The following is a 24,395-nucleotide window of genomic DNA, read 5'->3' as shown; positions in this document are numbered from 1 at the left end:
GGCTGGCCTGTAGTACGTACTGTACGTACCCAAGGTGGCTCCCAACACAGACGGGGGCCCCACCGTTTGGCCAAATCTAAATACCGCCTCAATATTGCCCCGAACTTTAATTAATTCAAACTTCCATACCAAAACCAACTTCAACCCCGAACCAACATCAACCCCATCTAGACTTAAAAAACCGTTACGCTTTGAACGCAACCGCTATGCCCCCATACTTCGTTACGGTGGCCAATGCCACTGCAGAGTTGCCCACGTTCCCACTTGCGACAACGTCTGAAAAAAACGACGCAGAGTACCGCATGACGAGTATTCTAGCTACAATTATTCGCCTGGTGCGCATTGTGAAGACGGATATGGGTATATTCGCAGAATCAAGGTGTTAGGAACACTTTGATAACACCGAAGAAGCTTATTATCAGCCTCGAGATTTCCTACCACTCGTCCAATTCTATCTCCGAGCCTCTTTGCAGGCCACAGCTACTATTGAAGAAGCTGCAACACCAATCCACCCACCGTTGAACACCAGATTCCGCATCCCGGAGTCCAGGGACCTGGATTCCCCCCCGCCAACGACTATTCTCGGCTTCTGCACTTTCACAAGCGAAGTAATCAAAGAAGCCATAGATTTGGCTGAGAGGGTTCCTCGAAGCAGGGCACCTACCGACACGGCGGAAGTCCATACAACCACCATTGCTGCAGTATCACCCCGTGAGCTTCTACTGTGGTGTATTTTGAATACCACTATGGCTCGACAGGAGGTGGAAGCGGCGGGATGCGGAGACGAACCCAAGGCCGAGAAGCTGAAGGAATGGATTGGTACGTAAAAGCTAAACCACCTTTAAATTTAAGTCATGTGGTTTTACGTAGCTAATATAGTATAACTCACGATAAGGCTCCATCCCAAACATTACGCAAAGTGTCACCTTTGACGACGATATGCCGACACTTCTCGACGCAACCGGTATTACCAAAGGCATCCGGGTGAAACAAATTGCGCCCTGCACCGCCCAAGTTATTTTTGTTTGTACGGGCATCAGTACTTCCTTCCACCTTCTCCACGATGCCACCCATATTGGTTCCACATTGGAACGGTTGAATTCCTGGCCAGAGTTTTGGAAGGCTCGACGCGAAACTCGCCGAAGCCTCATTGACAGCAAGAGCATATTGGCTCGAAAGGAAGGCTTCGAGTTCTTCATCCGACGAGAAGACGAACTCCAGGAAAACTTCCTCGATACGGCACACCTTGACCAGGGTCAGGCTCGTCTAACGGAGGAACAAATTACCAACATTCGGAAGCAGATTGTTGCCGAGAAGGTGGAGCAAGACAAGCCTCTGTTTGTGCACCATATCGGCCAATCATTCTCCGAGAAGGGCGATGGAAAGTTTGGCGCCGTTGGCCTTTGCGTTATGTGCAAGATGCTACTGGGATATCGCGAGACGATGGCTGGGGAAGACAAATACGTGTACGGGCGGTTTGACTGCAAGGGCCGGCAGGCGAACCCGACGTCATGCGGTGAAGTTTTGTGCGTAATGTATTGTGGAAGGTCGCAGGAGCGTTAAAGTTAGTTTCTCGATAGGTATCCCGTTCTTTTGGGAATCGTTGTTGTCCGTCCGACTCTCGATCTCACAAGGTCAAAAACATTAAGAGCTTTGATGTGCGCACCCACCAATATTTTCAAACCACCCACCTGTGGGTCCCTGGCAACTGCCAACGCAGGGACCGCTTTTTGTATGGTAAAATGCCGTATTTCCTGGCAGCCACCCAACGGCCTACCGGGCACCAAGGAAGCTTACTGAAGCCCGGTAAAGTTAAAATGACACTATTCACGCCGTCACATGTATGCCGTTGTGCCGCGCAGTTGGTGTTTTAAGCTCTATACCGGCCAGGTGGCCTTTGCAGTCCTTTGTATGCTTCTACAGTCCTTTCCTGTGCCCAAGAACACATCGTCAACCTACCATTCCACCTCACAGTATTCATGATGAATTTGATCTAGATTTCCTCTGACAATTCGAGCTCCCTAGCCTCATCGTCGCCGCCGTCGTCGCCGCCGTCGTCGCTGCTGCCGTTGCTGCCGTATTTGCCCTCGCTACCGCCGTTGCCCTCGCTGTCACCGTTGCCCTCGCCCTCGCCGCGGCCCCGGCCGCCGCCCTCGGTTGCTTCCTCGATCTCATCCCGAGCGCCCTCGCCCCCACCCTCGCCCCCACCCTCGCCCTCGCCCTCGCCCTCGCCCTCGCCCTCGCCCTCGCCGGCCCCCGAGTAGGTTGTCAGGAATCTAGTTGCCTCTTCTTTCCTAGCTAATTTGCTTGTAGAATACGGAAAACAAGTATCTACGGATCGAAAAGCCCGACAAAGCGGTCACGAAAGGTCGCCCTATCAATCAGGGCGGTCCTTTTGGAAATGAAGCCATTCTACCAAAGCCGCCGGCGCCGAAGACAAAGACGACGGCCCTCAGCGGCACGATCCACCGGAACGCACGGCGTTACTATTCACGATTTGAACTCGCCGGGCCGAGTCTTCAAGAGCAGGATGAACAAGATGAACAAGAAGAAGAAGAGCTGGAGGTTGAATCGGACTGCATTGTCGTCACTGCAGGCTCAAGTCCAAAGAGAGGTCGGAAGAGGAAGGCAACACAACAGACTCAGAGAGGGAAAGGAAAGAAAAGAAAGACAACAAAGAAAGGGAGCCAGCCTGCCCGAACGACCCGGGCGACCCGGCAAGAGACCCCGGGTCCGGATCCTCACCTTATCAAGGTAGCGGAATGGCAGGCCCGCAGGGCTCTCCGCCGTCAATTTTGGGAGAGGCACACACATACTGAAGAAGAGAATGACGCCTTCAATTCCGAAGAAGAAGATAACCCTTTTCCTCGTAAGGAAAGCGACGATGTGGAGGACGACGACGATGACCCGGACTTTGTTTACTAGGTTACTAGATTAGATTGATAGACTCAACACTAAGGAATTACATCACCATATCAACAAATCCACTATATCAGTATACTGACTAGGCGCCTACCATAATACTTAGCTGATTTACGTATAAATCCGGCCCTCAGAGTTGCCATTTACAAGTTGCCTGAATTTCGAGGCTGACTCAGCAACGAAGAAATCGTCAAAATGGAAAACACCACGGCAAACGCGTTTTGAGGGCCTTTGAAGGTTTTGACGGCTTCAACGCCGTTGACCCGGGCCGCCGGGCTACATGGCAGGCACATGGGCGGTAAGATAGTAATTCAGGATATTACCGGCCTAAATTAGCCTCTGAGTATCTCAGTTGCCAGCAGGTGCCAAGGACCCACAGGTAGGTGGTTTGAAAAAGATGGTGGGTGCGCACATCAAAGCTCTTATATAAAGGGGTTGAGAAAGCTCGCGTTCGCGAAATCCAACGGGTATTCCTCAGCGTATCTCGTGGGAAGAGGTGTAAAGCAGATGATGAGTCCCTTGACAAAGAGCGGGGAGGGGCGCGATGGTTTATCAGTCAGACGCAGTGCCTATTCCAACGCGGACTTCGGCATCGCGCCTTTGAGTTATTTCTCCTTGGTAAGTTAACCCACCCCTACCTCGCTCGGAGACTCATTATTATGGTAGAAGGTAGAGCTGGAAACTTCTACAAGAACGATTGCCCGAAGGATGAGGGTGTACTACTACTAGCCCGCCGCAACCCCGACCCAAGTAGGCGGGCTCCTCTCCGAACATAACTGCGAATTCTTCTCGGGCAGGCCGCTCTAGAGAGTTGACGGCGTATCTCACAGTCAGCACCCAGACGGGTTCCAGCGGGCTATAGATACTCAGTATGGCGCTTTCTACTGGACCCACAGGGACCAGTCGCTTTTACCCCTTGGAGAAGTGGTGTGGGATACCCGGGCATTGTGGTATAGCGAGGAAGACGCTACCGGGGTTGTTGGAGCAGATTAAGGCTATGAAGACCGGGAGGCTGAAAATAATTTCTACGATGCCTGAGCTTTAGGAAGAAAACTGCCTAGATAAGGATGGCTGGGGTTTCTTCCCCTTTAGAACACCCCTCTTCGGGCATAACAGCCGCAGCCTCCGCCTTAGGTTTGGCCTCCTGAGTTGCGGTGCACGCACGTGTGGGGCATTTCAATCATTGACAGGGGCAATTGAGGCTATTCCCGTATCAATCCTACAGCCAACCAGCGTCGACAGTCTCGACAGCCCACACAACCGGCACCTCAACGCCACCCCTCACCCCTGCCCCTCCAAATGTATCGCCCTAACGAGCCCTCTAATGGAGACGACAGTGATAGACCGGACTTCGGGTCTAACCACCCTTGGCGAGGCCAAGGCAATAGAGATAACGGAGATAACGGCAGGCGCCCTGATCGTAATAACCAGTACAATACTGCGTCACATGCTGGAGAGTCGGTTGGTACTTGGGGCAGCCTTCCTATGACCCGAGCTTCAACGACCTTCAGGGGATTGGATGACTTTGCTATGACTATGGAGGTAGTCCGGAAGGCAAAGGAGTGTTACAGAAACGTCAAGGCCGGCAGAAAAATCGCTCTCCTAGCTAGCCAGCGGGCCTTTATGTCGGCTAAAGTGGCCTCGGCCTTTTCCGAAAACTGCTGAAGGGTCATCGTCGTTAGTTCAAGAAACATGATGCGTGGAGCCGATGGAATTCTCAACTGGACGTTCCAATCTCTCGGAGGGAGGCCTCCTCCTGTTTGTAATGACGCTATCGCGGCATTTTTGGCGACTGGCTAGCGGGACTGCGCCTAGGGTTCCGCTAGGCAAACGTAGCGGCGGCCTCGGGAGAGGATGATGGTGCGAGCTCGGAGGCACAAGGCTCAACACGGCAAGCCTCGCCGCTCAGCGGAGGCTGGCGAAGGCCAGAGTCGAGCGAGCATCGAAATGAAACGGCAGGTATTGCGAAATTCCGGAAAACGACAAGTAGCGCGCCGGGGTGCGCTGGACAGAGTGGGTGGGTTCTAGGTAGTGAGGACGAACGACAACGACGGCGCGACCGATGTGGCGAGGGGCGTATGAGAAAGAACGAGGACGGATGGAGACGTAGCCGAAATGAAGGACCAAGTGCGACGCTGTCTTCAGGCTCGTTATTGTATCGCTACGAATCACGGCCCTTGACCCGAGGCCACATGATCCGTGATATCGCTAGAGGTTGCCCAGATCGGCTCAGCCGAAGCAGGGGTTAGCCCGTCGTCTCCTAGAATGCCTTCCGCATTCGTCTGCATGCGCCTCCTCCTTTTCGTCCCATATCTGGCGCCGCCCATGGTAAGGCAGAATCTTCCCGACTCGCTCCGAACCGTCTGAAACGCGCTGTCGTTCCCCGCTAATCAGCTCCTCCTTTTCAGACCCGATCTGCCTCGCCGTCGGAAAAGCGAAGCGGCCGCATCGGCCGTACGCGTAGTCCAGAAATAGGTCGCACTTGAGTCAGGCTGGTCACCTGCATGCTACGCCGCTGGCATTCGGTCCGATTGTGGCCAAAAGGGTTCACCGAGACGCATTGCAAGACGCTCTGGATCCGCCAAGTGAGAGGGCCTCCCGGTATCTCCGCATGTGATGAAATCGATTTCTGCGGGAGTTGTGACTGGTTAGGATACACAGGTCTTACAAATTGCGTAGGGGCACGAGGGGGGCAGGGGGCCTACCAGGTAGGCAGGCATGCAGGCATGCAGGCAGCGAAAGGAGCAGGGTGGAGGGGAATGGACGAGGTGAGATGTCGCTGACGGGGAGAATCCAAGGTTGGGTGGTTCCAAAGGGGAGAGGAAGCTCGAGTTCGAGACCAGAGTCGAGCCAAAAGATGCAATAGACGAAATGCACCGTAAAGGCTAAGAATGTCTCGATTGGCGACGCGACGGCGGGCGGCTAGGGGACGCTAAAGAGGGCAAGGACGAGGCATCCGGCCTGGCGAAATGGGGATCGGAGCGCGGGCGACATTGGGCTAGCGGGCTGCAGACGAGAAGGGGCAGGGGAACAGCGAAGCAGATGAGGAGGCGGGGGGGTCGAGCGAAGGGGATGAGAGAGGGAGAAAGTCGAGAGTACAAGAAAGGGATGTCGAAGAAGAGGGCTCTATTTATGCGGCGCGCGCGGCGGGGCCGTGCGAGGACGCGAGTCTGACGGAGCGCTATACCCGATTCGGAAGGCCGCCGTTTCCGGATGCAGCGACAGCATGTTGAACATTACAATAGGCAAGGATGTACATTGCTGCCTTGGCTCCTGAGCTCCCGACCGTTGCCTCTAGTCTCCAGGTAAAGTTGGGGATTCTGACGAGAATATTACGGAACAGATGTCATGCCAATGTACTAGCACACAGAACGCCAAATAACACGAAACAAGGACACCAGTGATAGGAGACTAAATTAAAATACGTTTCTTATTCTAATTACAACGCAATCCGTTTCTTATTCTAATTGCAACCCAATCCGGTAACCATCACACGACCACGTAGCGACACAGAAACGCGTACGCCTGTTCCACAGCCAGCCAGCCCTCGCCCTGTGGATCCGCGCCCGGCGCGAGATCGAACCCGTGGCCGACACCATCGACAAGCGCGAGCTGCGCATCGACGCCGCGAGCGCGCAGGGCAGCGACCGTGTCGGCCGTCTGGCGCGGGGGGATCATGTCGTCGAGCGCGCCGTGGACCATGAAGGTCGGCACGGCGTAGGCGCCGGCGGCGATGAGAGCGCGCGGGCTGATGGTGCGCACCTGCGCGGGCGTCGGCCACGGGAGGCGGGTCCAGTGGTGCTTGCCGTTGGCGTTGGCGGTGCCGTTGGCGTTGGCGTTGCCGTTGGCGCTGGCGTTGGCGAGGAGGGTCTTGGCTTGGCGCCGGCTAGGGAGGCCGTGCACCAGGATGGGCACCATCTGCGCGGCCCAGTTCATGTGTGCGCAGATGCGCCACCGCGGGTCGCGCAGCGTGATGAACATGCCCGGCCGGTTGCGGTTGCTGGGCGGTGCGTAGCCCGTCATCTGTGCGAGGGTCAGCGAGGACAGGGGTGACGGGTAGACGAGCGTCTGCTGGCGGATAGAAACGGAGGGACAAGACACTCACGGGCTGGTCACCGACGCCGTCGAGCAGCTCCTCTTCGTAACCGACCTCGGATTCTGGCGTCTCGGGGATACAGGCCGGGTAGATGGGCGATTTCCACCCTGCACCGGGTGATCAGTTTGCAAGAATACGTCTCGAGGGCAGCAACAACAACTCACAATCGCTTTCAAAATCCGACGGCGCGTAGAAAGCTACGACGGCATCTGGCGGGCGAATACCGGCATCCCTGCAGGCCGCCACTGCTATCATGCCCAGGTGCCCGCCGACGGACCAGCCGACGACGGCCAGCCTGTCGGCGTCGACGTGGCGGGCCACCCGTGACGCGGGGCCGCGGGCCCAGGCGATGGCGTCAACGGCATCAGCCAGCGCGCCGGCTTGCAGAGTCACCTCGGGGCAGAGGCGGTAGTCGACGCCGACGGGCAGCAGGCCGAGCCCGAGGAGGCGCTTGACGTGGCGCATGGGGATGTCGCGGCGCGTGCAGGCGACGTAGCCGCCGCCGTGGAGGAGGAGGGCTGTGTGGGTTGGTTTAAACTGCGTTGGTTATGTTCGCGCCATGACTTTTCTTTTCACGCAGGGGGCAAGGGGGCAAGGGGTCGTGCTTACCGACTGGCCGCTTCGGCGAGCCTGGGGCGTCCGCCTCGAGCGGGTAGTAGACGTCGGCTAGCAGCTCGACGCCATCGACGTGCTTCCACGCGACCGTCTCCACGGGCACGCCGGCACGGCGGCTACTTGTGACCGCCGAGGAGGGGGTAGGAGACGGAGAAGATGATGAGGATGATAGGGACGAAGACGGGGATGAGACGGCAGTCGCAGCACTAGAACCGACAGCACCCCCCCGGAAGGTGCTGACCTCGCGCAGGCCGTCGTTGAAGGCGCAGATGACCCTCAGCGTGCGGGCCTCGTCCGTGTCGCCGCCCGAAAAGCTCACGTGGGGGAAGCCGGCGCCGCGCAGGGCACCGTCCCAGAAGGCAGCCGACCCGAGGGCGTGGTCGCGACCGTCGGCAAAGTACCACCAGCCGTCGAGCAGGCCAAAGACGAGATCGAACCAGAAGAGGTTCCGCGTGAACTCGACCAGGGCCAGAAACCCGTCGGGGCGCAACAGCTGGCGGATGTTGCGGGCCGCCGCGCCGACGTCGGGGGTGGCGTGCACGCAGTTGGTCGACACGACCACGTCGTAGCGGCCCGCCAGCTCGGGCGGTGCCGGCTTCTCGCAGTCCAGCGTGGTGTAGCGCATGCGGTCCCGGATCTCGGGCGGCGAGCTGGCGAGCTTGGACCGCGCCTGCGACACCAGCGCCGCTGAGATGTCGGTGAAGGTGTAGGTGAAGTCCACGCCGGCACGAGCCAAGTGGTCGACCAGGTAGCGGGTGGTGCCGCCTGTGCCGGCCCCGACCTCGAGCACGTGGACGGGCCCGCCCGAGCCGGAAAAGACGCGCTTCAGGTACGCGGCCAGGAAGTGCGTGGCGGCGCGGAACACGGGGCCTCCCTCATACACCTGGGCCAGCAGCGTGCGGTTCGCCTTGTTGGCGAACAGCAGCTGGAGCGGCTCGGCACGGCCTGTCAAGCATGCCGCCATGCGGGACCCCGTCACGTCGAGGAGGCGGTGCTCGGCAGCGTGCAGCGGGAAGCGCCGCGTGATGTCGGCCAGCAGTGATTCTGGGAGAGCCAGGTCGTATGGCTTGGCGGTCCGCGTGTAGTGGTCGTCGTCGTCGTCGCCGTCGCCCTTTCCGCCCGCAATGTAGCCGCCGTCGACCAGGATCATGTGCATCTGGCGGACGAGATGCTTGTGCTTGGGGAGAACACCCTGCAGAGGCGGGATCGCACGCGAGGCGGCTATCGAGGACAGGTCGACGCCCAGCTGCTTGAAGGCTTGGCCGACGTACGAGACGACGAGCGCGGCTTGGTGCGGATACACGTTTGTCCAGAAGGCGGTGAAGCCCTGCTCGTCGGCGAACTGGTCAAACCCCAGCCGTGTGTCTTCGTAGATCTGTGCTGCGTTGGATGATGGAGCAGACGAGTGTCCGTTGAACCTGGTCGACACGGCGCCGCTGGTAGCAGAATTGTCGGACCTGTGGATGCCATTAGCGATGACAGGGCCTACTGCGTCCCATGATGGTGTCTTGGTCCCATTGGATGTGCCGTTGGTTGTGCCGTTGGTTGTGCCGTTGGTTGTGCCGTTGGTTGTGCCGTTGGTTGTGCCGTTGGATGTACCGTTGGTAGCCACGGTTGCTGCCAGCGACTTGGAAACAGCGGCCGCGAAACCGGGGTCGACCAGCTTGACGAGATCGGCAAAGGTCGACTTCTCATCGAGCTGGTACACATCAAGCTCGACGCCAAACTCGGCCTGCACGTCGCTGGCCAGCTCGATGCACAGGAGCGAGTCCAGACCCAGATCGGCCAGGTTAGCCTGCAGCGTGGGCGGCGACACCAGCTCCAGGTGCGACTGCAGGAGCGCTGCGAGCCCGGCGACTAAAGCACCGCTGGCGGCGGCGGTACCCGTCTTCGCGTCTAGCGAGGCGGACGAGACAGAGACGTCTGTGCTGCTGGCGGGCGTCGAGGTGGCGGCGGCATCGGCATCGGCATCTTCAGACAGCGCGTCGACGTCTGCAGGCGAGCCGATGCCCGCGTCCGTGTCGCTGCTGGACGAGCCCGAGGCGCCCTGCTGCATCAGGTAGCGCACTAGGGCGTCGACGTCGGCCATGTTCTCGAGCGCGTCGAGAGGCAGCTCGACGTCGAAGTGGGCCGATATCTCGCTGAAGACCTCCATCAGCATCAGCGAGTCGATGCCGACCTCGTCGAGCGACACGTCGCCCTTGATCTGGTCGCGGGGCACCTCGGCCACACGCTCGACCAGCACGCACACGTCGTTGAAGATAGCGCCGCTGCGGTCGAGGGCTGGTGCTGTGGTTATCTCGAGGGTCTTGGCTTGCTGCGCCGGTGGTGGGGGTGCAAGTGCCGGTAGGCGGGAGGCCACCACGGGGGGAGCAAGCTCGATTGCCTGCTGTGCTTGTCGTCGAACTCGCACAGCAGCCGGCGCCGGCGTCGGCGCCAGCTCCGCCTTGTTGATGGTGTTGGTGTTGGTGGTGTTGGTGGTGTTGTTGTTGTTGTTGGTGGTGTTGTTGTTGTTGTTGTTGTTGTTCTTGGTGGTGTTGGTGTTGTTGGCGCGAGACAGTACCTTGGCCAGCGAACTGTACGAGACGCGGGTGAAGCGCGCGCCCAGGATCATCACCACGATGCACCCTATCGCAGCGTCGTAGACAAACAGGTCGTGTGTCCGCTCCTTGTCGCTAGGCCGGCTCTTGGACGCCGTGAGCCAGATCTTGAACGTCTTCTTCTTGTTGCCCTCGTCGCCCAGTGAAAATCCCGGCCCAAACACCAGCCGCGCGAGGTTCGTCATGACAAAGACCTCGCCCTCGCCGCAGCCCTTGTCAAAGACGTTGGCATGCACCCCGCTCAGCTGTATGAAGGCGTCGACGACCGACGGCAGCGTCAGCGTGTCGCTGTTGCCGCGGAACATGGCATCGCCTTCTACCACCGCCACGGTGCTGGCCGCCGTGTCCGCCGCGCCGCGCCGCGCCGCCGCCGCCGCCGCCACCGCCACGTTCCGTATGCCGCGGTACAGGGGTTGGTACTCGACGACGCGTGAGAACAGGCGGTACAGCATCGAGCCGTGCACCGACTCGGCCGCGTCGTCGTCGGGGGCGTACAGTAGCGCGTCGACGGCGTCCTGGCTGACGAGCCGCTCGAACCGGCCCAGCTCGTCGCGCACAGCCGCGCCCGAGCCGTTCGAGTCGTCGTGCAGGATCACCTGGCCCGTGGCGTGGACCGAGGCCCGGGACTCGCGGCCTGCCTGGTGCAGGGGCTGGCTGCTGACGTGGAAGCGAAACGCCGACGGCGACCCCGCAGCCGGCCGATGATGCACCCGTAGCGTGATGCGGCGGTCGGCGGCTAGGCCCAGCGGCGACTCGATCTGCAGGTCGTGCACGGAAAAGGCGGCCGGCATGGGGGCGGGGGCCAAGACCTCGCGCGCCGCCCGCACCGCCATCTCGACGTACATGGTGGCCGGGCACAGCGGGGCGCCGGCAACGACGTGCCCGCCCACGAAGCGCGTGTACTCTTCGCACCGTGGATTGACGGCAAATGTCGTCTCGTTGTCGCCGGAGCGCGCTTCGAGCGCGATCAGCGTGGGGGGGAGGATTTCATGTTCGGCTGGAGATTCGGCTGCGACGCGGTCCAAGTGCGGTGGCGGCGGCGCCGACACAACGACGGGCTCCGGGAGAGGCACGATGTCGAGCCAGTGTCTTGTCTTCTCGAAGCTGTAAGGTGGTAGCCTGACAAAGTCGTACTGCGCCTGCTGGCGGGGATGAAACCCCCAGAAGCGCGTCCGGTGCCCCCTCCGCCACAGGTGCACGGTGGCGTCCGCCAGTGTGTTGAGCAGTGGCTCCTTCTTCTTCTTATTATCCCGGCTGAGAGCCACGGGTTGGAAGACGTGGCTCTTGCTGTTGCTCTTATCGTCGTCCAAGACGCGGCGAACCATGGCAGTTACGCCCGAATCGGTCCCGGCCTCGAGCCAGGTGCACCCCTCGCCCAACGAGTCGGCCAGGCGCCGGACCGCCTGCGTAAAGTAGACGGGCTCGCGCGTGTGGCCCGCCACGAGCTCGGGCGTCACTGCAGTCCAACTTCTGTCGGGCGAGCACGTCTCGAGGCGCATCTGCGGCACACGCATGCTGCCCAGTCCGCGCGCCAGCTTCTCGAGCGGCGGGACCACGGCGTCAGTGAGGCGGCTGTGGAAGCCGTGCGTGACGGCCAGGCGCTTGGCACGCACGCCCTCGTCGGCGAGGTGACGCTGGAAGGAGTCAACGGCGGCGGCCGAGCCCACAAGCACGTGCGACCTGGGCCCGTTGTAGCAGGCCACCTCGAGCGTGTCGTCTTTGTCCTGCTCGTTGTCTTTGTCCTGCTGGTCGGCCAGGAGCCGTTGGATCGTGTCCATGGGTGCCTCGACGGCGAGCATGGCACCGCGCTCGGGGCCCCAGTGCGCCTGCATCAGCTCAGCGCGGCCAACGACGAGCCGTAGCCCGTCGGCGAGCGAGAGCGCGCCCGACACGCACAGCGCCGTCAGCTGGCCCAGGCTATGGCCGACCAGCGCGTCGACAGCCAGCCCCGCATCGATCCACGCCTTGGCGCTGGCGTATTGCACCGAGAAGACCATGGCGTGCAGCGCGGCAATGTCGGACACGGGGTCTGACGAGAACACACCCGGGTACAGCAGCGACGGCTCGCCCAGCGACCGCAGCGACGGCTTGTCCAGCGACCGCAGCGACGGCTTGCCCAGCGACCGCAGCGTCTCGTCGCACTGGTCCAGGTGGAAGCGGAAGAGGGCCGACTGTTCCCAGAAGTCCCTGTCGAGGCCGACGTGGTCGCCGACTTGACCACCGAATGCAAGGACAAGAGGGGGCGCTTTGGTTGGTCTTGGCTCCAGCTTGTTGGTGCTGTTGCCGCTGCTCGTAGTATGCTGCTGTCGCCTGAGCTGCGTCTCCAGGTCGTGCACGTCTGAGGCTGTAGTTATGAGCGAGTAGGGGAGCTCCTGATTTTGCCTCCGCGCGAGGCTGTAGGCGAGACTTGGAAAGTCGTATGCCTCGTTCTTGTTTTTGTGAGCCTGAGCTCGTAGCTGGTCAGCCAGCGCACGGCAGTAGGCAGACAGGCTTTCGGGGGTGTGTGCGGCCACGAGAATGGGCTGCTTTAGTGACGACGGCGGTGTGACTGTCCTGCCCGGCCTTTTCTTCTGGGGAGCCTGCATGACAATCAGGGCCGCATTGCTCCCCGCCGCGCCGTAGTTGTTGACGCACGCCGTCAAGAAGTCGCCCTGCGGCAAGGCAAAGTTGCGGGTGGGAATGACGATCTTGTCAGGCTCGAGCGCGGCAATCTTGGGGTTGAGCGTAGCGAAAGAAGTTTGCACTGTCGCCGTGCGCTTCTCGATCTGCAGGATGGCCCTGATCAGGCCGGCCACGCCCGACGCGCCCTCGAGGTGTCCGATGGCGCCCTTGACCGACGACACGTACAGCGGCTGCTTGCGCGCCGCGGGGTTGCCGCCGGCCCCAAACACGGCCCGGATGCTCTCCATTTCGATGGGGTCTCCGACTGGCGTTCCCGTGCCGTGCGCCTCGACCAGCGACACGTCGCCTGGCGCGATGCCCGCTCGCGCCGCTACGGTCTCGAACAGCTGCCGCTGCGAGTCGGCGACAGGCACGGCGATGGGCGCGCTGTTGCCTGCACCGCAGTTGCGGCTCTGGTTCACGCCCGACCCCCCGATGACGGCCAGGATCTCGTTGCCGTCCCTCTGCGCCGCCGCTAGGTCCTTGAGCACGACGAGGCCGACACCCTCGCCGCGGCAGTAGCCGTCAGCGCGCGCGTCAAATGGCTTGCACGGGCCCGTAGTACTTAGAAAGTGCGCGGCCGCCAGGTTCTCGTGGATGTAAGGCGCCGTGAGCAGGACGACGCCCCCTGCCACGGCGCGGCTGCAGTCGCCGTTGCGGATGGCCTGGCACGCCGAGTGTATGGCGACGGCCGAGGATGAGCACGCCGTGTCGATTGTCAGCGACGGGCTGGTCCAGCCAAAGTAGTGCGATAGCTTGCCGCTGATAAAGGCGCGCAATGTGCCCAGCGTCGAGAAGGCGTTGGCAGCGTGCGTACCCACGTTGGCGTCGTAGTCGGTCGAGCTCATGCCGATGTACACGCCCACGTCGTGCGGCCGGGACGGGTTGGCAAAGTAGCCGGCCGACGCCATGGCTTCGTACGTCGCCTCGAGGAGCAGCCGCTGCTGTGGGTCCATGGACGCAGCTTCGCGGGCCGATTTCTTGAAGAAGCGGTGGTCGAAGGCGTCGATATCCCGCACAAGGTTTCCCATAAATTGGGGCATTTGCGTCTTCTTATTGTTGTCCTTCTTTTTTTCCCTGTACAGCCCCGCGCGTGTCGACCTGTCGTCGGTCCACCGCGACGGCGGAATGGGCTGGACAGCGGACCGGCCGTCGAGGAGCATCTGCCAGAACTCGTCGACAGAGTCCGCATCTGGGAACTTGCACGACATGCCAACCACCGCTATGGCCCCTGGTGGGTACCGGTGCTGGTCCTGTGGCTGTTCGCTCCCGCTGGGTTGTGCATGTGACTTTGAGTTGGCTGCCGACTTTGAGTTGGCTACTAATATGTCGGCTGCTAATATGTTGGCTGCCTTGACCACTTTGATGTCCTTCGACACCGAGAGCGGCACGGCATCGGCGCCAAACGACTGGATGAAGGCGCCAGGCCGGCCCGCCAACGACTGGAGCGCCTCGGCCGCCGGGGCCATGACAGACGTCCACTCGCAGCGCTTTGACAGCATGGATCGAAGGGCCGCCCTGGCATGGTCAGACGAGGTGCTGTCGTCCAATGCTTCGCCGTCGTCGTTCGAACGTACCAAAGCCCGGGGCGGGCCAAAGGACGCCGGACCAAACGTGCTGCAAGCCTCCAAGATGGGCTGGACGACGTGCTCGAGTGGCGCGTAGTGGTAGCGGCCGCCGAGGCCTGTGTCGACAGCCGAAATTCTCCTCTCGGTCAGGTCCTGCTTCAGGGCGGCCACGGAAGACGTGGGAAGCGTGATCGAGGCGTCATATGTGTCTTTGAGCACCGAGATATATGCCTGGTGGACATGGCATATTGTATCCAATTTTAGTGACACGGCTGCAAAACCAGGGGCTGGCTCCTCGGTAATTAAGGCAAAAAAAAAAAAGAGAAAAGAAAAAGTAGAGAAATGAGAGAAGAAAAGAAATGAGAGAGGAAAAGAAATGAGAGAAGAAAAGAAATGAGAGAAGAAAAAGTAGAGAAATGAGAGAAAGAGAAAGAGAAACAGTACGCACCCCTTCATATTTCGCCAACACCTCTTCAACACCGTCCAAGCCCATTGGCGCTCGCCACCGAATGGCAAGGCACGTGGTAGGGCCGGCGTCGAGGGCGTCGAGGTCGACAAACGCGCCCGCCGCGAAGGCGAGCCGGACGGCCAGCGCCGCATTCCTAGCAAGCGCCTCGTCGTCGGGCGCGCCCGCCGTGGCGAGCGCGCTCAGCATCCCGACGCAGAAGCCCTGGATGCCTGCTCCGGCCGTCTTGAGCGAGTCGAGAACAGCCGCGTGCGCGGCGCCACTAAAAGGGCTGCTCGGATTCTCGACGGAAAGGTGGTCGAGAAATCCAAAGTACTGCACCAAGTGCCGGAGCACTGTCACAGGCATGGCGAGCCGGTTCAGCTGCTGCTGGCCAGCTTGTTGTGGGAGTAGCTGCGTCTCCCCTGACAAGGAGGACGCCCATTGCGCGAGTTGGTCGGCGGCATCGCGGCCCGACGGGAGACGTGCCAGCCCGGCGTGGCGGGAAACCAGCTGGTCCCAGAGCTGCGGGAGGCTGCGCAGGGCCTCGACGACCGGTTGCGAGCGGTCGCGGTGCTGCTTGCTCGCGAGCAGCGTGTCGTGCACGAGGCCGAGTTCCTGCTCCGATGGCCACGTAGTCAAGGAGCCAAAGACAATGCACGAGGGCAGCGGCCGGTGAACGTCTTGTTTTTGGTCCATTGTCGCGGCTTCGGTTGGCTGGTAGGAGTTGTTGAACTGGTGGAGGAAGGGAGCAGGCAAACTTGGAAACTCTTACTTGAGAGCAGCAGTAGTCTTGGCCGTGTTGAAATTAGACTCTTCTGGACCATAGTACTTCACAGGACAAGCGAAAGTCTGGACCAACATGGCATGGAGCAGCTAGTAGTCAGAGCAACCCAGAAATTTTTGTAACTGTGAAAAGACATTAAGACAGAAGACTGCTCGCACATTGCCCGACTTATTGTCCAACGCCCCTTCGAGATAGGACAGTTTCGGGCTTGGCGTGTGGGTTATCTCACACGGACCGCGAAATATAATGCCGGAATCCTCAGGGGTAACGTCTTGATTTGATCTTATCTATTCAATCGGGTATTTTTTCGGCGCCTTTGCTCGAATCAGGGGCGGCTATCCGTGTATCGAAACGCAACCAGAGGATTTCCGGCATTATTAGCAATCTAATGCTAGATAAGCGCTTTCTGCGAGATAAAAAAGGGAAGGAGAAGACGACAGTAAAACGGCGATAAGAAGAAAAAGGAAAAATTAGAAAGTCCGCCGCTCGGCGGACCATTACCTAGAACGTCGTGCTTAGATAGACCGAGCGGCAATCGAAAAGAAGCTCGAAGAAATAGTCACCGAGATCATCCGACCCTCTGTATGCACCATACACCTCATGCCACAGGCGGATAGACCGGGCTATTGGCGCGTTTGCGTGGGCCGAGCCGTGTATTTGGCCCCTACGGGTTTCCGTCTCGCAAGTTAATAGTCCTTGTCAGTCTTGATAATGCAGAATAAATGCAGGCTGTTTGTTAGAATTGTCTTGGAGACTGAAAGCCGCCGTCTCGCTCGTTCCTTGGCTGCGAGATAACTACCTACCTGTAGCGAGAACTTAGCCGCCCCCAACGTCGGGATTCTCCTTCTACATTGGCACAAGTCACAAAGTCTTTGCGTCTCCGGTTTCGAGCGATACGCTATCGTCCTTTCCATCATGGCCGAACGCTCAGACACCACGAACCAACGGCGTCCGTTGTCGGCTTCGGAAAGAGAAGAAGCAGACGCCAGCTCCCTTCTAGTCTTCGGCTCCCTGGCGCTCTCCTTTGACCAGGATGCCTTCTTGCGCGTGCGCAAAGCTGTCCTCGAGACGGGCGGAAACGAGTGGCTGAACGATCACGTCGTCCAACGTCTCGCAGCTAGCTGCACCACGGCCAGGGATGCGCTTGGCGACATCGTGGACGCAGCCTCGTGGGAAGTTGCAAGGAGAGACTTTACGGAGCTGGCCGAGGCCTTCCGCACCCCGGCCCGCCCTCTCGGCGTGCCGTTCCCGCTGAACAATGCCTTGTTGATTCCGCTGGTGGTCATTGATCAGCTGACCCAGTATGCCGCCTTTGTTGGCCATCAGCAGCGACAACCACAACAACAGGAAACCTCGACGACGGCCTGGTTAAAGGGGGACAGAGAAACCCTCGGCCTGTGCACCGGGCTCTTGGGTGCCTTCGCGGCAGCCGCTGCGCATGACCAGAGCGAGTTCCGTCGGTTTGGCGCCGCCGCCGTGCGCATCGGCATGCTTGTCGGGATCGTTGTCGATGCCCAGGCCGGTGCGTCTGGGGCAGGAAAAAGGCCGCGGTCGTTGAGTGTAGCCTGGGGGAGCAGCAGTGCCCGAGATGAACTGACGAGAATCCTAAACGGCTACCCAGAGGTACGTGGGTATTCTTTTCTCCTGTTCACCCCCTGCCCCGCCGCTATTGTCAACCTGTACTTGTTCTAAAATGGCTGATGCGACAACCAGGCCGAAACATACATATCCGTCTTCTACGACACGCACCGCGCAACCATCACAACAACGCAGGACAACGTAGCCCCGCTGGCCCAGCGCCTGAATACCGGCGGGCTGAAAGCCACCGACATCGGGATCTACGGCCGCTACCACTCGGCTATCAGTCACGCACACGCGCTAGAGCGGGTGCTGGCCTTTTGCGACGCGAATGAGAGCTTCCAGTTGCCCGAAGCCGCGACGCTGGCTCTGCCAACGCACGCCAACAACGCAGCTGGCAGTCGCCCCGTCGAGGGTCCGCTCCATGCCCACGCGCTGAGGTCCATCCTGGTCGAACCCCCGCACTGGGCCGAGGCGCTGGACTCGGCGATTCGCGACAAGAAACGGAGCAAGTACAACAAGAAGACGCGAGTCTTCTCGTTCGGCCCAGAACGAAGCGTGCCTGCGTCTTTAATGGCACGCAGCGGGGATGTGAGCGTAGTGCACTTCCCCAGCGCCGCCGCCGCCGCCGCCGCCGCCGCTACTACTGCTTCCGATACGTCATCAGCACCCGGGACCAGCAGTAAAAGCGACGAGGTCGACGACGCGCCGAAATTCCTCCGGCAAGAAGACGGCCTCGATCGCCCGTGGACGGACAGCGACATCGCGGTGGTAGGCATGGCGTGCAAGGTGCCGGGGGCTGACAGCGCGGACGAGTTTTGGGACTTGCTGGCGGCGGGGCGGTCGCAGCATCGCGAGATCGACATTGGGGATGGCTGGGTGGACGAGTCGTCGTCGGGAACTGGTCGGCTGTTCGGCAGCGGGCCTTTCCGGACGACGCAGCAGCAGAGTCGCCGATGGTTCGCCAACTTGCTCGACGACCCAGGCCACTTCGACCACCGCTTCTTCCGCAAGACGGCGCGCGAGGCCGAGAACATGGACCCGCAGCAGCGCCTGCTGCTACAGGTCGCGTACCAGGCTATCGCCATGAGCGGACACCTGCGCACGCACCGTGTGGATGACGAGGCCGACGACAAGAAAATTGATGACGCAAACAATGTCGGCTGCTTCGTGGGCGTCCATCTCAGCGAGTATGACGACAACGTGGCCAGCCACGCAGCCAACGTCTTCTCGGCGACGGGCAATCTGCAGAGCTTCATCGCGGGGCGGGTATCGCACCATTTCGGGTGGCGGGGCCCGTCACTGACCGTTGACACGGCCTGCAGTTCATCCATGGTGGCTGTACACCAGGCATGCCAGGCGATCATATCAGGCGAGTGCGCTGGCGCACTGGCGGCAGGCGTCAACGTGCTGGCGGGTTCCGGGTTGTGGTTCCAGAACCTGGGGGCGGCCGGGTTCCTCAGCCCGACAGGCCAGTGCCGGCCGTTCGATGCCAAGGCCGACGGCTACTGCCGCGGCGAGGGCTTCGGCGCTGTGTTTCTGAAGAGGCTGAGTCAGGCCGTGGGCGACGGTGACGCGATCCTGGGCGTCATCGCCGCCACTGCTGTGGAACAGAACCACAACTGCACGCCCATCTTTGTACCAAACGCTCCGTCCCTTGCCGGCCTATTTTCCAAGGTCGTGGCGAAAGCGAACGTGCGGCCGGCCCAGATCACCGTCTGTGAGGCTCATGGCACCGGCACGGCCGTGGGTGATCCAGCCGAATTTGGCGCGATCCGGCAGGTGCTGGGCGGGGCCAAGAACCGCGACAGCAAGGCAGACAAACCCCTGGCGGTCAGCTCGGTCAAGGGACTGCTCGGCCACACCGAATCCTCGTCGGGCATTCTCAGCTTGATCAAGGTGCTCCTTATGCTGAACAAAGGCCTCGTGCCGCCGCAAGCCAGCTTCGAAACCGCCAACCCTGCGCTGAACCTAGACGCCGTCCAGGACCGCATGTTCATCCCCACTCGCCTGCAGCCGTGGGACGCCGATGTCCGCGTTGCCCTGATCAACAACTATGGCGCCTCGGGGTCCAACGCAGCAGCCGTAGTCATGCAGGCGCCACGCAGCAACGATGGTGCCAAATTGGTCGGAGTGAAAGGGCCTGCCACCAGTGCTAAGCAGCCTTTCTTGCTCTGCGGCCTGGACGACAAAGGCATCCGCCGCTACGCCAAAGCTCTCGGGCGGTTTCTGGTCCAACCATCGGGCAAAAGTTGTACGCTGGCGAGCTTGTCGTACAACCTCGCCCGCCAGAGCGACACGGCCCTATCCACGCGGGTTGCCTTTTCTGCGCACTCTGTGGGTGAGCTGCAAGGGAAGTTGGCGGCGCTCGCGGCCGGCGACGAGAGCGAAAGAATGGTACGCATCCCTAGCGCTACTAAGCCTAAGGTGGTCCTGTGCTTTGGCGGGCAGATCGCGGCATGGGTCGGGCTTGACCGGCAGCTGTACGACAGGGTGGGTACACTACGGAAGCATCTGAACCAGGTCGACCGAGTGCTTGTGCGTACACTGGGGGCGCAGAGCATCTTTCCGGCCGTATTCGTGCGCGAGCCCATCGCGGACACGGTCGTGCTGCAAACGGCGCTCTTTGCAACGCAGTACGCGTGTGCGCGAAGTTGGATCGACGCCGGTGTCCGCCCCGCCACACTGGTCGGCCACAGCTTTGGCGAGCTGACGGCACTCTGTGTCGCGGGCGCCCTCTCCCTAGAGGACGCGTTGAAGTTGGTTGTCCGTCGTGCGGGGCTGGTGAGGGACGCGTGGGGTGACGACAAGGGAGCTATGATGGCCGTGGAAATAGAAGGAACCGGCGATGACGGCGATGAGGGCGATGACGGGGCCAAAGCCGAAGCCGAAGCCTTGGTGGCCAAGGCCAACCGGCTCCAGAGCGCAAACAACCCACCCGTTAGTATCGCGTGCTACAACGGGCCGCGGAGCTTCACGTTAGCGGGACCGTCCGAGGCCATGACGGCTTTGGATAACCTTCTCCTTGCTGACGGCCACGGAGACGACGACGGGTACAATAACACCAAAACGCGGCGCCGCCTGCTCAAGGTCACCAACGCCTTCCACTCGGCCCTCGTTGACCCGCTAGTCTCGCGGCTAGAGCAGAGCGCGCGGGGACTGAGGTTCCGCGCACCAACCATCCCGCTGGAGCACGCGACGCGAGAGGATACGACGGGCGTGGCATTAACGGCACGATTTGTTGCGGACCACATGCGGCGGCCAGTTCACTTCCACCACGCAGTGCGGCGCATCGTGGGCAAGCACGCCAGTGGCGGCGACGCCTGCATCTTCCTCGAGGCGGGCAGCAACTCCACCGTCACGGCCATGGCAGCGAGGGTCGTTGGCGAAGGGACGCCACACCTTTTCCAAGGCGTCAGCATTACCAACTGCGACCACGGCTGGGATCGGCTGACCGATACCACTGTTGCGCTCTGGAAGGCCGGTGTCGACGTACGGCACTGGGCCCATGTGCACGACACGTTACAGCCACTTCTCCTTCCGCCGTACCAGTTCGACCCGGATGCGCACCACTGGCTCGACCTGAAAGCTGTGCCGGCATCGACACCCTCGGAGCAGGAACAGAAAACGGCCGATGACTTCCTCACGCCTTTCGGCGTCTCCCGCGACAAGAGCAAAGGGAAAACTGCAGCGCTCTTCCGGATCAACACGAACATTCCCAAGTACTTGCGGCTGCTCGCCGACCATGTCATCATCCACACGACGCCCCTTTGTCCGGGGACGGTGCAGATGGGGTTTGTCGTTGACGCAGTGCATAGCCTGCGCCCGCAGCTACGCGAAGACGGCGGGCAGGACGAGCCCCAGTTCCAGGAAGTCCAGTACCACTCGCCGATGTGCGCCAGCGATGCAGGGGTCCGCACGAGCTGGATCGAAGTTGTGGAGGATGATGATGGTGGTGGCTGGCGGTTCGAAGTGTTCAGCACCGAGACAGAGATGGTAGCGCACGGCCGGCCTCGCATAGCCCACACAACCGGGCACGTAGCCTTCGGCTCCGCGAGTGACAACGCGCTCCGGCGCGAGCTCGCGCGCTTCCACAGACTCTTGGGGGGCTGCGACCTCCGAACCCTCGACTTGGTCCGCGGAAGGCGGACAGGCACCAGCACAGACGACAGCGACGTCGAGGTCCTGGGCCACCGCAGCATCTACCGACTGTTCGACGACATCGCGCAGTACGGCGACAGCTTCCAGCGGCTCCAAAAGCTGGCCGTGAGAGGGACTACGTCGGCGGGACACGTTGTTGCTCGCCCTCAAAAGTCTTTGCCTTCGGATTCCAGCGAAGGGAGTTTCGATGCCTACCTGGCCGACGCCTTCTGCCAGATCGGCGGCATGTGGACCAACTGCCACATGAGAGGTGACGATCACAACGACGACGCCATTTACCTTGCCAGTGGTATCGATCAGTGGATCCGGGCGCCCGGGGTGCGCCGGCCGGACGAGTTCCACATCTTCGCCACGCACTCGTCAGTTCAGGCCTCAGGTGATGGACGTCAGCAATGGGTGACCGACGTTTTTGTCCTGGACGGCGTGTCCGGGACTCTGCTCGACGTCATCCTCGGCCTCGCCTATTTCCGGACGTCCAAGGCGTCGGTCGAAAAGATGCTTGCGCGCTTGACCGACTCGGCTATCGCGACGCCCAAGAAAACACAAAAGCCGACAACCACCCGGATACAGACGACGCAGGCAGCAGCACTGACGCAGGCCATCATGACTGGGACGGAAAATAGGCGATATGCGTCACCCAAGCCGAAGCCAAGGAAAATACACAGCGCGAACAACAACAAGAGCCTGCTGACCGTTCGCATCAAAGCCGTCGTTGCCAACATGTCAGGTCTCGACCCGTCCGAGATCAGAGACGACAGCAAGCTCGCGGATCTCGGCATCGACTCGCTCACCAGCATGGAACTGACGAATGAGCTGGAAAAGGCCTTCCCAGACGTCGGCCTGCCCGAGCGCGAGATAGCCGGCGCGAGCGACTTGGCGGGTCTAGTGCAATGCGTACTGGCTGCGGCAGCGTCGACTATGGTGGAGGACGATAACGAGGACCTGCCCAGCACTACCAGCACGTCTTCCTCGTTATCGTCACTAGACGCAGGCGCCAGGACGGGCAGCAGTAGCAGATTGACCACGCCGCCCGCCGGCTCCGATTCAGGCAAATTAGACAAAGACGGCGACGTCCCTGTTTCGCTCCAGGACAGCTTGGCTCTGGCCTCGACGCAACTCCGGATGCCCGCCGTGATCGAAGCCTTCCGCGAGATCAAGTCGCAAACAGACGCGCGTATAGCCGAATGGGGCCTGGCGAACTACGCCTCGGAAGTTCTCCCGCTTCAGACGGAGCTGGCCGTGGCGCTGACGCTGGAGGCTTTCGAGGAGCTGGGCTGCAATATCCGAGGGGCCGCACCAGGTCAGCTTCTCCCGTGGATCCCCCACGGCGGAGAGCACGGCCGGCTCGTCGACCACCTCTACCGGATGCTGCGGGACGAGTGCGGTGGGCTCGTCACGTTGGACGGGAAGATTGCCAGGCGCACGGCCGTGGCAGCCCCGGCTCGGCCCGGCAGCCAGGTCCTCGACGAACTCGGCGCGCGCTTCCCAGACCAGCAGATAATTGACCGGCTGACGCACCACGCCGGCGGCAACCTAGCGCGCGTGCTGCGGGGCGAGACGGACGGGGTACGGGTCGTGTTCGGCGACCCAGTTGGGCGTGAGCTAGTGAGCCGCTTTTACTCCGAGTGGCCACTCTTCCAGGCACTGCATGCGCAGCTGGAGGACTTCTTAGGCGGGCTGGCAACGGGGCTCGAGCAGGGGCAGGAGCCGTTGCGGGTGCTCGAGATGGGTGCTGGCACCGGAGGTACCACGCGGCGCATCCTGCCGCTGCTGGCGCGCCTAGGCGTGCCGGTCGTCTACACCTTCACGGACCTGGCGGCATCGTTTGTGGCGTCCGCACGCCGCAGCGCCTGGGCCAAAGAATACCAGGACCACCCGCGGCTCCGGCTCGATTTCCGCGTGCACGACATTGAAGGAGCGCAAGAGTCGGAAGAAGCCGAATTGGCGGGCTCGCAGCACATTGTCCTGGCGACCAACGCCGTGCACGCGACGCGCTCGCTCGCGCGCAGCCTGGCCCACATACGACACGTGCTGCGGCCCGACGACGGGGTGCTGCTGTTGTTAGAGCTCACACAGGGGCTGTGCTTTCTCGATCTGACGTTTGGGCTATTTGAGGGCTGGTGGCTCTTTGACGATGGACGTACACACGCGCTGGCGACGGCGACTAGGTGGCAGACTGAGCTGCATGGCGCGGGATTTGGGCTCGCCGACTGGACCGATGGCAAGAGGCCCGAGACGCGTATGGAGAGGCTGATATTCGCTGCGGCGAATCCGGATACCAGGTTGATGTGATGCGATGTCGCAGGCGGGGGCGGGGGCGGAGGTGGTTTTGTTGTTTCAAGTATTTTTTTTACTGCGTGTCCGTAGAGCTACTCCGATTTGTACTTGTCTCGTCGCCATTGCTGTTTTGGAGCTACTCCGATCTGTACTTGTCTCGTCGCCATTGCTGTTTTCGTTCTTGCTGATGGACGCAATCCCACCCTGCGCACCGTGAGATCCATGCCTGCAATGACGAAGTAGGCGGTCGGCATGGTGAAACTCGTGTTCATAGCGAGGATAAATGAGGGAGAGCCGCGTTCAACTTCGTGATGGTGATGAGAAAGAATGGAGGCGGCGGTGGAAGCTTGGATCCAGGGCCACTGATGGATGACCAGAAGATCTTTGATGACCCCGCTTCTCCCGAAGTGGAGAATAACCCTAACCCTGCAGGACTACGGTGCCAAGCCTAATTTCCAGCGCTCACTACTACACAGTATAACTGTTACTCTGTGCCCCTGTCATCTAATTTCCCATCCTACAACTTTAAAACACTTAAGTTTATCAAATCAAGCCTAAATTGCTTCAAAATAAGCCATGTCGGACCGTCGCGAGCAGCTCATTGAAGCTGCAATATTTGCTGTTGAGCAGGGCGCTTCGAAGAAGGACGCTGCCAAGTTACATGGCATCTCTGCCTCCACCCTCT

The 24,395-nt window shown here is 60.8% G+C and overlaps 3 protein-coding genes across 3 annotated transcripts; 1 reads left to right on the top strand and 2 right to left on the bottom strand.

The window, feature by feature from the left end:
* Positions 1-96: 96 nt before the first annotated feature.
* Positions 97-1,556, bottom strand: B0T26DRAFT_729056 (uncharacterized protein). The gene is made up of 2 exons (XM_060442935.1): positions 896-1,556; positions 97-819 (listed from the first exon to the last, which is right to left on the bottom strand). The coding sequence occupies exons 1-2, from the start codon at positions 1,197-1,199 to the stop codon at positions 452-454; spliced, it is 672 nt and encodes a 223-aa protein (XP_060292162.1). The 5' UTR covers positions 1,200-1,556; the 3' UTR covers positions 97-451.
* Positions 1,557-6,411: 4,855 nt separating this feature from the next.
* On the bottom strand, positions 6,412-15,606 carry B0T26DRAFT_680642 (uncharacterized protein; the record flags this gene model as incomplete). Its single annotated transcript, XM_060440517.1, has 5 exons — positions 6,412-6,945; positions 7,028-7,125; positions 7,183-7,536; positions 7,628-14,693; positions 14,911-15,606. 5 exons carry the CDS (start codon positions 15,604-15,606, stop codon positions 6,412-6,414), a joined length of 8,748 nt encoding a protein of 2,915 aa, XP_060292161.1.
* Positions 15,607-16,687: 1,081 nt separating this feature from the next.
* B0T26DRAFT_624321 (uncharacterized protein) lies at positions 16,688-23,704 on the top strand (the record flags this gene model as incomplete). Its single annotated transcript, XM_060436138.1, has 3 exons — positions 16,688-17,317; positions 17,408-17,872; positions 17,969-23,704. Coding segments are annotated over 3 exons (6,831 nt in total), but the record flags the coding sequence as incomplete, so codon positions are not given.
* Between the last annotated feature and the right edge of the window lie 691 nt (positions 23,705-24,395).

The sequence above is a fragment of the Lasiosphaeria miniovina genome, assembly GCF_030549165.1.
Source record: "Lasiosphaeria miniovina strain SMH2392-1A chromosome Unknown B0T26scaffold_7, whole genome shotgun sequence".
Taxonomy (NCBI): Eukaryota; Fungi; Ascomycota; class Sordariomycetes; order Sordariales; family Lasiosphaeriaceae; genus Lasiosphaeria; species Lasiosphaeria miniovina.
Note: the sequence above shows the minus strand (reverse complement) of the source record. Positions and strands in the feature narration are given on the sequence as shown.

Bases quoted from the DNA above. Each gene is read 5' to 3' on its own strand.
- B0T26DRAFT_729056 (XM_060442935.1), bottom strand. From the start codon at position 1,199: ATGAAGAACTCGAAGCCTTCCTTTCGAGCCAATATGCTCTTGCTGTCA. The intron at 820-895 runs CTTATCGTGAGT...GCTTTTACGTAC, and splicing joins CGTAATGTTTGGGATGGAGC to CAATCCATTCCTTCAGCTTC.